Consider the following 12,817-nt stretch of genomic DNA (forward strand, 5'->3'; position numbering starts at 1 on the left):
GTCGCCATCGACTGCTGGACGAGAGAGTTCTCGTCGGAGATGGTGATCGGCGCAAGGAAAGGGAAGAGAGAGAAGAAGAAAAAAAAAACTAAGAAAAGAAAAACTAAGAAAGTGAGGAAGAGAGTCACGGGGGGGGGGGGGACTCTATACAATCAAGAAGATGGAATTGTTTTCAAAGTTGATTAAGAAACCAAAGCATCGAGAACAAATTAAATAGATTGATTCATATACCCATATTTATGAACCTTGGAATTGAAACCCATCCGTTGTATATAGGGGTGGGTGGGCGCAAATAAAAAGAAAGGAAAGAAAAAAATGAAAAAAATGAAAAAAAAAAAATGAAAGGAAAAAAAAAAAATTTGGGGTTTCGATTGAGATTTTGTTTGAGGTTTTTTAGTTGTTTTAATTTATGTAATACATTTCTATATAAATAAATAATTAAAAATATCCTAAACCCTAATATAAACTATAGTATAAGACTATAATACCATAATATTAAACCCTAATATAAGACTATAATACTATATGTTATATGTTATATATGTTACATATATAAATTATAGTATTATAAACTATGTAGTATATACTATCAAATATATAAACTATAGTCTTATAGTATTATAAACTATATACTATCAAATATATAAATTATAGTCTTATAGTATTATAAACTATATACTATATTATATACTATTAATTATATAAACTATAGTCTTATAGTATTATAAACTATATACTATCAAACTATAGTAACTACTAAGTACTAATTAGTTTATAACTTTATAACTTTATATATAACTATATATTATATACATAAACAATGTTAGTTATATATAACATTATAGAGTAATTAACAAATAATAATAGACTTAGTGTATAGAGTTTACTATTTAGAAATTAAAATTGTATGCCTAATTGGGTTTTAAGTTTTAAGTTTTAAGTTTTAATTATAGTGTATAGGATATTAATAGAGTTTAGTGTATTTAACTTTTAAGTTTTAAGTTTAGGATATAAGATAAAGTGTTTAGACTATAGAGAATATATAATATATATATAAGGTAAAGTGTCTAAAACTATAAGTTATAACTAAAAGTCTAAAACTATATACTAATTCGTAATTTTATTATATAGGGTATAAGTATAACTAAAATTATATATTAAAACATTAATGTTTTAACTCTATATAGTATTAGTATGCAGTTATATCATATACTATATACTATATAGAGTTATAAATTATATGCGATATAAAGTTAGTAAAGTTATAAACTATATATTTATATAAACTATATGGTATTATGAACTATATACTATATAAACTATATACTAAGCATATTAATGTAATAATAATACATATAAATATATATAACCATATACTAACCATATTAAATTATTAATGTAATAATATTACATATAAATATATATAACTAAATTTCGGTAATTGTTTCGGATTTTTCGGTATACATTTCGGTTTTTTCGGTAATAATCGATTCGGTTACTTTCGGTCATAATTTTCGGTAATCGGTCGGTTTACCAACTTTTTTTTGTTTTTACCAAAACCAAACCAACTTTTTCGGTAATTTTTTGGTTTCGGATTTTCGATTTTCGGCTTGTTAAAATCGATTTACCAAACCAAAAAATTTCGATCGGTAATCGGTCGGTTCGGTAAATACCAAACCAATAGGCAGCCCTAATAAATATATATTTGCACAAGTATAGTATTGGTAATTTAGTATAATACTATTATTAATAGAAATAATATTAATATTAGTATTTAAAAGAATATATACTAGTATAAGTAGTTTAATAATATATATTAGTATATATTATATTTATTTAGTATGTATATATACCGATAAATATGAATACTATGTATGATATATACAGGGGCCTTGAATATTATGTATGATATATACAGAGCCTTCCAATAAGGGATCCCTCATTTAGTGTTAAATGAGGGATTCCTCTGTGGGGCTCACACGGGTTGTTTTGTGTCGATCAGAACCGTCCATTTTTTACATCTCAATTAATAAATCATCCCTGTAAAAAATCAGCCAAATCGGAGACCGTTAAGATATCTAATTTAGACCAAACAAATGGACGAACAACAAGTTCGTTTATAAACACCTAAACTTTGACCACTTAATCAAATGGGTAAATGGTTTCCAATTTGGCTAATTTTTTGCAGAGATGATCTATCAATGAAGATGTAAAAAATAGATGACTCAGATCGACACAAAACGATTTGTGTGGGCCCCACAAGGGGATCTATCATTTAACACTAAATGAATGATCCCTTATTAAAAAGCCCCTGATGATATATATATACATTACTTACCTAACAATGAGGTTCTTATTTTCCTAAAAATGATAACTTTTACTTTATTAGAGAATAACTCTATATTTTAACCCACACCTTTAACATTATTAATATGATAATATTATATATACATATAATATTAGTTATATTATATGATAACCAAACAATATTAATAATGTGATATAATATGATATTAATATTGTTTAGTTATATGATATACTATTTTTGATAACTCGATTAATATTGTTCGAAATTGTTTAGTTATATTATATCATATTATATCACATTATTAATATTGTTTGATAACTCTACATTATATATACATATCATAACCGAACAATTACCGAAATATTTAACAATCACTACAACAAAAACAGGATATGACAACGTCAATAATACAACGCGCGAAATGATTGTTGTTGAAAGCACTCATTAACAACGTGCAATTAAGTGCCTGTTGTCGTACACTATTATTAATATTAGTTTCACAACGTGCATAAAATACGTTATTAAAAACTTATACGACAACACATAGTGCGTGTTGCGAAATTTTTTCACATATGACCACTTATAATAGCTCGTTGTCATTTATTTAGGAAACAACAACGTTCGTTTGTTGTTGTGAAGTTCTCTAATAATGACTACGTGCATAAATTGTTGTTATATCCTGAAATTATTGGTGCCCAACCCATCACTGAAAAGAAATATTTGGCGCCTACATTTCAGCTCCAAGTCAGAAATCCCACTCTCACCTCATTTTCTGTCTCCTCTCTCTCTTCGGTTTCTCTCTCCCTCGCGCTACACAATGCAGCCGCCGCCATCACCGGCGCGTGAGGGCGCGTCCGGCGACGGCTGCCAGAGGTCAAAGGCCCACCAGCCTCGTCGTCCCTCCTTCTTGCCCTGCCTGGTCTCCGTTCAACTTAGAATATCCCAAAAACCCGAACCCAGTTCAAGGCCGATCGGGCCTCCGGCGACGACTCGTCTTTTCCGGCGGATTTGAAGGCGGCGACCACTTGGGTTTTCTTCACCAGGCCCCGGCGATTTCAGCCATGGCCTCCCCTAGCTCCGACGACCCCTCATGGCGGCAAATCGAGAAATTTCAGGCCGGCGGCTTCTCCGGCCAGTTCGAGCTTTTCCGGCGAGATTTGACCCTTGATCCAGTTATGAGAAATGATCCTCTAGGTATGGGCTTTCTTTCCCCCTTGTTCTTGCGTGTCAATTTTGAGAATCTGGATATTTGAAATTTTAGGGCTTGTACCCATTTCGGGTTTACCTTGAATTGAGCATATTTGAATGATTTTTCTGAGTTGTATTTCGTCCAATTGAAGTGCCTAGGTTGATTGGGGTTGATTTTTAGTTGAAAAACAAATTTTTTTTAGGATATATCGCCGCTGCCACCACTGCCTCCGCCACTTGCGGCGGCGGGTCAGCGGTCGTTTGTCTCAATTTGCCCAAATTAAACTTCTAGGAGACCCTTGGAGGTTGTTTGGTGAGTTCTGTGAAATTTCCGCGGTGCTTATGTATTTCTATTTTGGACTATGTAATTGCTTAATTAAATTAAAATTGGACTTTGCCAATTGCTTGATCCTCACAAGAGATATAAGAGATCCATAAATGATTTGTCCAATGAAGTCCCAAGCTATTTTTAGATTGCTTTTGCAGTATGAGAGCCCTTCTATTGAAATGTGACTTCAAAATTAAAGGGAGAACTTGGGAATCACTTGCAAGGCCTTCAACAATTAAAAGGCTAATTTTGCTTGATTGAACAAAAAAATGTGCATCTTTAAAAATTTGTTGACATTTCACTAAGGCTAACTTGTTGTACATTTTTTTTTATTGAAATGGCAGGTTCATGAAAAGGAATTGCTCAAGAACTTGTGAAAAGAAGTCTTATTTGGTGATGACAAAGAGTACCTAAGCTTTATTGGAAGAGAATTATCTTTTTGTAGGTGGACTTTTGCTATTTTTAGGTATTGTAAGGTGGAATTTTGCTGTTTAGAAATGTCAAAGAGTTTGACACAGTAGGAGCATGTGTTGGATTTTAGGTGTTAGATTTTCAAGTAGACATTGAGAGTATATTTTGTGCTGGTATGTTGATTAACATGGTTGACTTGTGCTAAATAGTTGGTTTTTGTTTTTGACAGTTACTTGGTTGGTTGTATAAATGATATTAGTTCTATTTGGTCTATTTAATGAATGATATTGGTGGCTGGAAGATATGTTAATGATATTTAATTAGAAAATATTGCACCTTGGATGTGTTCATGAACTAGGTTTACAAATTTAAATTTGTTTTATTGAAAAAATGTAAATTTTTATTTAATAACATTCATATTTATGTGATGCAAAGAACAATGACAACAATAAAAGCATGTTGTCAAATGCAATAAGAATAACAACATGCACAAGATGTTGTGGAAAATACAACAACAATGTTTAAAAAACGCAGTTATAAGATACAACGTTTTTTACACGTTGTAGAAAAGTATTTAGCAACGTTCATTAACATTTTAGACAACTTCAAAAGCGCGTTGTTGAATGAGCAAAACTTTTAACAACTTCAAGATACGCAACGTGCATGCGAACGTTGTTAAACTGCTTTGACAACATTTCTCGCGCGTTGTCATATCCTGTTTTTCTTGTAGTGAATATTTGTGTTATCATATTTTACAATTACCGAAATATTTAATAATATTAATATGATAACTCTATAATATGATATCAAACATAGTAAACAAAATTTGAACAATATTAATGCAGTTATATGATATAATATAAGTAAACAATATTAATAGAGTTATCAAACAATATTAATAATTTGATATAATATGATATGATAACCAAACAATTTCCAAGTTAAGTAATATCATATAATATTGTTTGGTTATCATATAATATAATATGATATGATATGATAGCCAAATTTCGAAGATAAGTAATATCATATAATATGATAACCAAAACAAAATTAATAATGTTAGTTTAGAATATTAGTAGTTTAGTATTTATGTTAATAACATAATAGTATTATATAAACATATATTTATATATATAACTAAATTTAGGTAATTGTTGCGGTTTTCTTCGGTAAATATTTCAATTTTTTCAGTAATAATCAATTCAGTTTCAATTTTCGGTAATCAATACCAACTTTTTCAGTTTTTACTAAAATCAAACCAATTTTTTTCGGATTTAGATTTTTTGATTTTCAAATTGTGAAAATCGGTTTACCATACTAAAATTTTTTGCTTAGTAGTCAGTCAGTTCAGTAAAAACCAAACCAAAGGGCATCTCTAATTGTAGGTATTTAGTGGTAACAACTTGGGCCTATCAATTATGAGGTTGAGTTTGAGATAAAAAATTTCACCCTAGTTTGGCCAAAGTTGCTTTGTTTTCCAAGCCCACCTAATTGCTTGGGTTTACAAACTTGAAACCATGCAATCACGAGAAAACCCTTAATTTGATTGTAACTTTTCATTAATTATTTTCTATTATATTAAAAAAATCGAACTCTAAATCTATCATAATCTTAATCCATTATTCACTATTACCTTCACTACTTGAGCAGTTGAGCTAACGTCAATTAACTCAACCCAAACTTTACAAATTTGAATATAAACTCAATTCAATTTGTAGAAAAATTGTTGTGTATGACCGTAACATTACGTGGCATAATGACGTGATATTACCAATCCATTCAAATTATAACATGTATATAATAATTAATTTTTAAAACCCTAAAATCTAGAAAAAAAACCCTAAAATCTAAGAAAAAACCTTTAAAATTGTCCATGTGTTAATTTGAGTAAATTAGTAATATCACATCATTATGCGACATAGTGTTACGATCACATACAATAATTTTTTCAATTAGTCATATGCGCCTTTTCTTTATTAAATTTTAGCGTCTCATTGTCCTCTCTCCATTTATTTGGGAAAAGAAAACAGCACCAATTAAGTTTGGGCTTACTAGGCTGAAGCATAAGCTGCTGGGTTCACAAATGGGTTTATAAGCTCTCGGGTTCAGGCCCAATGTGCGTTTGTTTTTTCAATTACTCATAACCGAAACGGCGCCCTTTCTTTGGGCGAAACGACATCGTAGAAGGTTTTGAGAGCTCTTTACCCTCTAGGGTTTCACTTCCCTCCTTCCTTTCATTCATTCATGCAATCTCACTCCCTCTCTCGACCTCACTGAATCTTCAACCCACAATCCCATTCGAAACCCACCAACCCGTTTGAAGCTCCTTCACCGTCTGTGACTTGTCTGCGTCTTCTTGCTCAGTAAGTAGTTTATTTTTATAATTTTTCGGTTTCTTGATTAATTGATTTTTTTTTTGTTCGGATATTATTCCTTTTTATCTGTAAAAATGTTGTTAATTATTATTGCCTGGGTTCGTGAATAATTGAAATTTTCTTGTCTGTAAATGCTATTACTTATCTTCGAATTTTGAATTGTTTGGTTATATTACATTGAATTTCTGTGTCTATAAGTTTTCTTATGTTGAACTTTCAGAAGTTCCAGCTCTAATTGAAGCCTCAGAATGCTAATATTAACACCCTTATATTGGAATTTTTATGTCTCCAGATTTTCCATTTCTTTTAATTTTTTTCAAATAAAGCTGCTCTCTGTTTGTCTGCATAGCGCTCATTCAGTGGTTTTATTTTATTTTATTTTTTCTGTTCGATGCCTATAAGCAGATGCTTAATTATGTTTTAGTGATGGGTAGTTGCTTTCTGTGTTGGTTGTTAATTTCTTTGTGGATAATTATATCTACTTAGATGCTTAATTATGGTTTAGTGATTGAAATTTCCTTGTGGCTGCCTCTTTGTTGACACTAATTAGAAATATGACTTTTATTTAGTCTTTTGTGGAATTAGTAGATTTATATAATGCAAGAGTTTTTTCTTTCTTTATTGCTAGGCTATATGTGTTTTCTCTGCATTGAAGCTTCTCTCAACTTAGTTAATCTTGGTAAATGAGAGGTTCTTAATTGGTGATTGGGCTGTATAAACTAGTCATGGTTTAGGCTTTTTTCATTTTGATTTGTTTCACAATTTCATCTGCATGAAATAAAGGAAAAGAGATATATTTGTGTGTGTGTGTGTGAGAGAGAGAGAGAGAGGGAGAGTTATGGAATTCTTTGTACTGATTTGATTTCTTCAGCTAAACATCCCTGCAACATTTTTTATGCCATCTGACTGATTTAATCACTTTGCAGATGAAGAAAAAAACAGAAAAGCACGCCTCTGGTTCCAATCCAATTCTTGATTTGAAGTCTATTATCCATCAGCATTCTCAATTCTTCGACAAGTTAGTTGAGCTCATCCCTGCTAGGTTCTATCTACCTGTTGATGATGAGGAGAAGCCATGGTTTCAGGGCCTCAGCAAGTCTGCAAAAGCTTCAGCAAAGAAGGAAACAAAGGAAAACATTAAGAAGGCTCGAAGAAATCGATTGGATCCAGAGAAGTCTTCCACGACAACCCTTGATTTGCTAAAGCAAAGTTTGGAAAAGGAGAAGTCAAACGATGAGAGTGACAGTGAGGAGGAAGTGGAGATTAAACCTGTGGTGCCTGGTCTGGATGGTGATGACCGGTCAGTGACATATGAAGAACTCCAGCAACGGCTTCGTCGTAAGATTGAAGAGTTTCGGGCTGGTCGGAATTGTGGAGGTTCAGAGAGAGCAAGGAAGAGGAATGAGAGAAACGAGAGATATGAGAAGAGAGGAACTGATGAAAAGAAACGGAAGAGAGAAACTGTATCTGATGAAAAGAAACCTACTAATAATGATTCAGTGGATAAAGTGGAGAAAGATGCTGCAGAGGCTTCGAAGGAGCTTGCATTCAGTCATGTCAAACTTGGGGACGACGATGAGCTTGGGAAGAATAAGAAGAGAAGACTGTCAAAGTTGAAGGAGCTTGAGAGGGCCAAAAAGTTGGAAGAAGCGAAGAAAGATCCAGAGAAAGGCGAAATTATCTCAAAGAAGCATTCATGGAAGGCAGCAACGAGTAGAGCTGCTGGGATGAAGGTTCATGATGATCCTAAGTTGTTGAAACAAAGCATACACAAGGAGAAGAAGAGGCATGAGAAGAATGCTGAGAAGTGGAAGGGAAGAGTTGAGACCACACACAAGATGAAAGCAGAGAAACAGAAGAAGAGATCAGAAAATATATCACAGAAAATGAATGAGAAGAAAATGAGGAAAATTGCAAAGAGAGAGAAAAAACTCATGCGGCCAGGATTTGAAGGGCGCAAGGAAGGTTATCTCAATGAAGGTTCATCATAAAGTTCTTATTTTTGAGTGATACGCTTTTAGCATATGGCGTTTTTGTCTGCTTACTTGCACAAGATTGAAGGGTTTTGTTCTTATCGGGCAGCCCCTCCCTTCTCCTTGGATTTTGATTTTCTTCTTTTTGCCATTTGTACTTTTAACTACTTTTTAGTAGGTTTTTATGATTAAAAAGTGCTGTTGTGGTCTGATGTCCTTTTTGGCCATAAGAAGTTATCTAATGCTTCTTGTTGTTATTGGAGTGTTATAATGCTGCTAACAGGGCCTTATTGCCTTGGATCTTTATTTGAATTAAATTAAAATCTATAATAGTATTCTATTTTCCAGATGAAACAGATTTCATTTCAATAGGGAAAGGAATTGCATCAAAACTTATTTAAACCCTTCAAACAGGAAGGACAACCATCTAACCAAACTATGGTATCCCACTTCCATTGCCAATTTAGCCCCAGCCATGAAAGCCTTGAGTTCTTTTGGTTTTTATTTTTTGGGGCAAGAAGGCCATGAGCTCAAGTTCAACTATTTTAGCCGAGAAACTTCCTTGTTAATGCACCATCTGCCAAGTGCTTTGCTGTCTTGCCTGGGTGTTGCCAAGCAAATTAGATTGCAGTTCCACATATACCAGCAAAAAGAGCTTTTGGAGTTTTGGGTCTGGCTAAAAAACAAAAGAGCTTTTGGAGTTCTGGGGTTTTTGGACTGTTGCCATGAGTGCTCCTCCTTTGTACAAGTCATCCAGACCTGGTTGAAATGATCAGCCAGCCTGAGCCTAAACCAACTCATAACTCGTTGTCACTGTTTATATAGTGGGATTAATTGCTTGGTCCACCCTACTATATTAATTGCTTGAACCCTATTACCTGCAACTTCAAAACATTCTATGTTCTATTTTGAGTTGAATCATAATGAAATTTCTAATAGTTTTTTCATATTTCAAGGTCATTAATACGTGATTTGGCAAATGGCAAGTGTTCTTACATAAGCATGTGTTGTAAGGGGGACCACTGCACTGTGACATTTGTAAAATGGTCAACACAAGTTAAGTTAAAAGAGGATGCTTAAATCTTGATTACCATACATTACTTATAAAGAAGCCATAGTCATCAAACATATTATACACATAATGTTGAAAATCTAATTCCCACATAGGTGGCACAACATGCACTAGACACCACCTTGATCACTAATACCACAATATACACAACCCACATAATCACAAAAAGGAAAACTAAACTTCCCACATTAAATTATGAAATACACAACCCCCCTCCCATAAAAGAAAAAGGAAAGAAAAAAGATAGTTAATCCCCATCTAAGTGTGGGAGTTGTAACATCATGATCACATCCTAAACAACCCTAGAACCAGGGGCTCCTCCAGCTGTACCCTTATGGATCGGATCTACCCCGCCAACCGGGTGCTCAGTGTTGCGGTAACCGGGCGGGTGCTCAGTGTTGCGGTAACCGGGACCATACTTGCTGCTGCAGATCCCAGCATGAAGCAACAAGAGGTAAAAAAACTGAGTGAATGCCAAAATTATTATAAAAGCCTCCAACACCCTCAGCCTCCAACCTCTGTGCCCTCCAATGTTTATTTGCTTGCATGCCAACCTGTTAAGTATTAAAATTAACAACACAATAATTAAAGTTTGAATAATTAAGTTGATACATAGTTCTTAAAATTAATTGGGCTCAAGTAACTATTATATATAAATGATTATGTGAAGTGAAGTAGAGAATTTATAATTACCCCAAGGCTAGTACAGTGAAAACCCAAGCCACAACTGCTGATGCTCCTGCTGCAGCTAGACTATCACTCCTCCAAGCTCTGAGGTGGTTTGCACCAGCCAGCTTTGATGCTACGCCCATCACACCAGCCAATATGGAGAAGATAAGGAAGAACATTGTTGCACCATTTCCTCCAAAACCTGACCCAATTAATTCAAGTATAATTTCAAAAACCCAAAATTAATTACTAGGTGTTAAGTTACTGGGATAGAGAGAGAGATTACTTACTGGGGTGGTTGGTCTGGCCATTGATGAACTTGTTGAGGCACCAACTAGCAAACCCCACTACAATTAAATACATGATCAAGTTGAGAAACAGCAATGGAGCTGCAATGGTCCTTCCCACTGTCTGAGCCATATCTGCCTTCAATTCCTTTCACAAATTAAGCAACGAAACGAATCAACACAAAAACCAAGCTCGATCTAGCTAGCTACTTCTCTTTGCAATGCTTATGATTGACTTTGTTGAAGAGTTCTCTGGTAGGAGCAGAGAAGCTGCTTCAGAGGGTCTATATAGAAGAGGCAGGGGAGGTGAAAGTGAATGGTGTTGGATATTTTCAGATACGTGTTGAGCAGCAGGTGCTCCATGTGGATCATTGATTCATTGGTTAACAGGTGGTCGGATACTTGTCAAGCTCTGCTCTTTTACCTCCCATGAAACCCTCTTTCTGTCGGTGTATCTGATCAGCAACACTGCCACCTAGGCTTGTCCAACTGTACCCTAGTGGAGTAGTGGGCCCACTCCAAGCAAACGGTGCAAAATCAAAATCCCCCTTTATACTATTAATGGATTGTGATGATCATCAAGTACATTTGAAAACAACTAATGGTATCAACAGGTAATTGTTCTAGCTAGCTGGCAAGCTTGGGAAGTAGTCGTGTGCATTTTTGTCACTTTATGTCTAGAGTCAAGAGCTTTCTTTCTAGAATGATCCTTTAGTATGAGTCATAAATGATATCAGACAATAATTTACCTGTCGGCAGATGTTATCCTAATTAGATAGAGAGAGGGACATGTTATCCTAATTAGGGAGAGAAAGAGAAGGAAAGAAAAAGAGAGAAAGAGATAGGAAGAGAAGGGGGGGGGGAGGGGATAGCTGGTGGCATACCTGGGTAAGTCGTTCTCATGATATCACGGTGGTACCTGAGGCTGATGTTATCCTTCTGTGATTAGCAAAATAATGAGAAATTCATGACACTTTTAATACCGGAAACAAGTCCAATAAACTTAATGGAGCTAGCTTCTACTTTCAGTGGTGAAATATTGATTCTCCACACATACCCTTGTATTTAAATTTTAATGAAGTACAAAATAATTGAAATGTAAGTACGCTCTAATCTAATTGGAATGTACAAATTCTATAGTGATGTAGACTTTCACTTCATCTTTCAACTTTAATAAAACAATGCATTTTTTATAATCAAACTAATAAAAATTTAATTTTCCTTTTGATATTGCTTATTGTCTCATGTCATGTGCACTCATTAATTTCTTTATAATTTGTAATTGCATTATATAATACAAGTAGAACCTGTATGGCTGTATAAGTGGGTTCATTCTTTAATGAACTTACAGACTGACTTTGTTGAAGTCTTTAATGGCCAAAAGAGGTGTCCAATGAACTGAGCTTTAGACGCCATAGTAAACTCTGTATTTCCCTTTGTATGGACCATGTTTCTTGAATTGTCTTTTTTGCAGCCTCTCATGCTTGACGACCAATGCATTTGTTTCATGAAATAATACGTGTTCTAAAAGTAAATTTTGCTGACTCAAGTGAAATTCGAGATAAAATTTACAGACTGTTGCTATAATTAACTATAATTGAAAATTTATCATACAATATTTGCTTTGTAACAAACAACGAAAAACTACCCCTTATGGACACACGTGTATTTAAAGGCAAGAATTAATAAGAAATAACAAGACTTTTAGGGTGTGATGGGTGGGATAATTAGAACACATAACAAAAAAGGGTTTTCATGTGAACTTTTCTCTCTTTTCTTTCTTTTCTTTTAGAATATATGTCATGCAATTCAAAATTTCAAACATCATTTTTTCTCTTTTTCCCCTAATATCATTTCAGTGTTCTCGATCACATGGTGTGGGCTGTGGGTTATCTATTAGGAAATAATGCTAGGGTGTTTTAATTAGCAAGCACAACTGATTTTGTACCTTATTTTCATGTCAAACTTAGAAGTTAAAACCCTAGACAAGTCATTTTGTGCTGGCCAGCCATAGCTTCTTTGATAATGCCAGAATGGTGAAGAAAAGAATGGCAATTGTAATTAGCTACAAGAAAAGGCGAGAGTACGTCCCTCTCGATCTCTCCACAATATCCTTAATTAAAGACCTCACTCGTCATTTTGTGTAGGCAGAGTTAGGGCCAGTTTGGTACTGCTGTGTGAAAAAACAGCTGTGAGGTAAAAC

General features: G+C 34.0%; 2 protein-coding genes across 2 annotated transcripts; one reads left to right on the forward strand and one right to left on the reverse strand.

The window, feature by feature from the left end:
- The first annotated feature begins 6,430 nt into the window (after positions 1-6,430).
- On the forward strand, positions 6,431-8,798 carry LOC147293734 (Surfeit locus protein 6). The gene is made up of 2 exons (XM_086233178.1): positions 6,431-6,601; positions 7,540-8,798. The coding sequence occupies exon 2, from the start codon at positions 7,540-7,542 to the stop codon at positions 8,602-8,604; it is 1,065 nt and encodes a 354-aa protein (XP_086089304.1). The 5' UTR covers positions 6,431-6,601; the 3' UTR covers positions 8,605-8,798.
- Positions 8,799-9,737: 939 nt separating this feature from the next.
- LOC147293735 (AWPM-19-like family protein) lies at positions 9,738-11,013 on the reverse strand. Its single transcript, XM_086233974.1, has 3 exons — positions 10,618-11,013; positions 10,352-10,529; positions 9,738-10,212 (listed from the first exon to the last, which is right to left on the reverse strand). Exons 1-3 carry the CDS (start codon positions 10,745-10,747, stop codon positions 9,951-9,953), a joined length of 570 nt encoding a protein of 189 aa, XP_086090100.1. The 5' UTR covers positions 10,748-11,013; the 3' UTR covers positions 9,738-9,950.
- Between the last annotated feature and the right edge of the window lie 1,804 nt (positions 11,014-12,817).

This window comes from Dryas octopetala, chromosome 2, assembly GCF_963921425.1.
Source record: "Dryas octopetala chromosome 2, drDryOcto1.1, whole genome shotgun sequence".
NCBI lineage: Eukaryota > Viridiplantae > Streptophyta > Magnoliopsida > Rosales > Rosaceae > Dryas > Dryas octopetala.

Excerpts from the sequence above, each read along its gene's own strand:
- LOC147293735 (XM_086233974.1), bottom strand. The coding sequence starts at position 10,747 with ATGGCTCAGACAGTGGGAAGGACCATTGCAGCTCCATTGCTGTTTCTC. Across the intron at positions 10,530-10,617 it reads TGGCCAGACCAACCACCCCA|GTTTTGGAGGAAATGGTGCA; the intron begins GTAAGTAATCTC and ends TAATTGGGTCAG. Across the intron at positions 10,213-10,351 it reads TTCACTGTACTAGCCTTGGG|GTTGGCATGCAAGCAAATAA; the intron begins GTAATTATAAAT and ends AATACTTAACAG.
- LOC147293734 (XM_086233178.1), top strand. The coding sequence starts at position 7,540 with ATGAAGAAAAAAACAGAAAAGCACGCCTCTGGTTCCAATCCAATTCTT.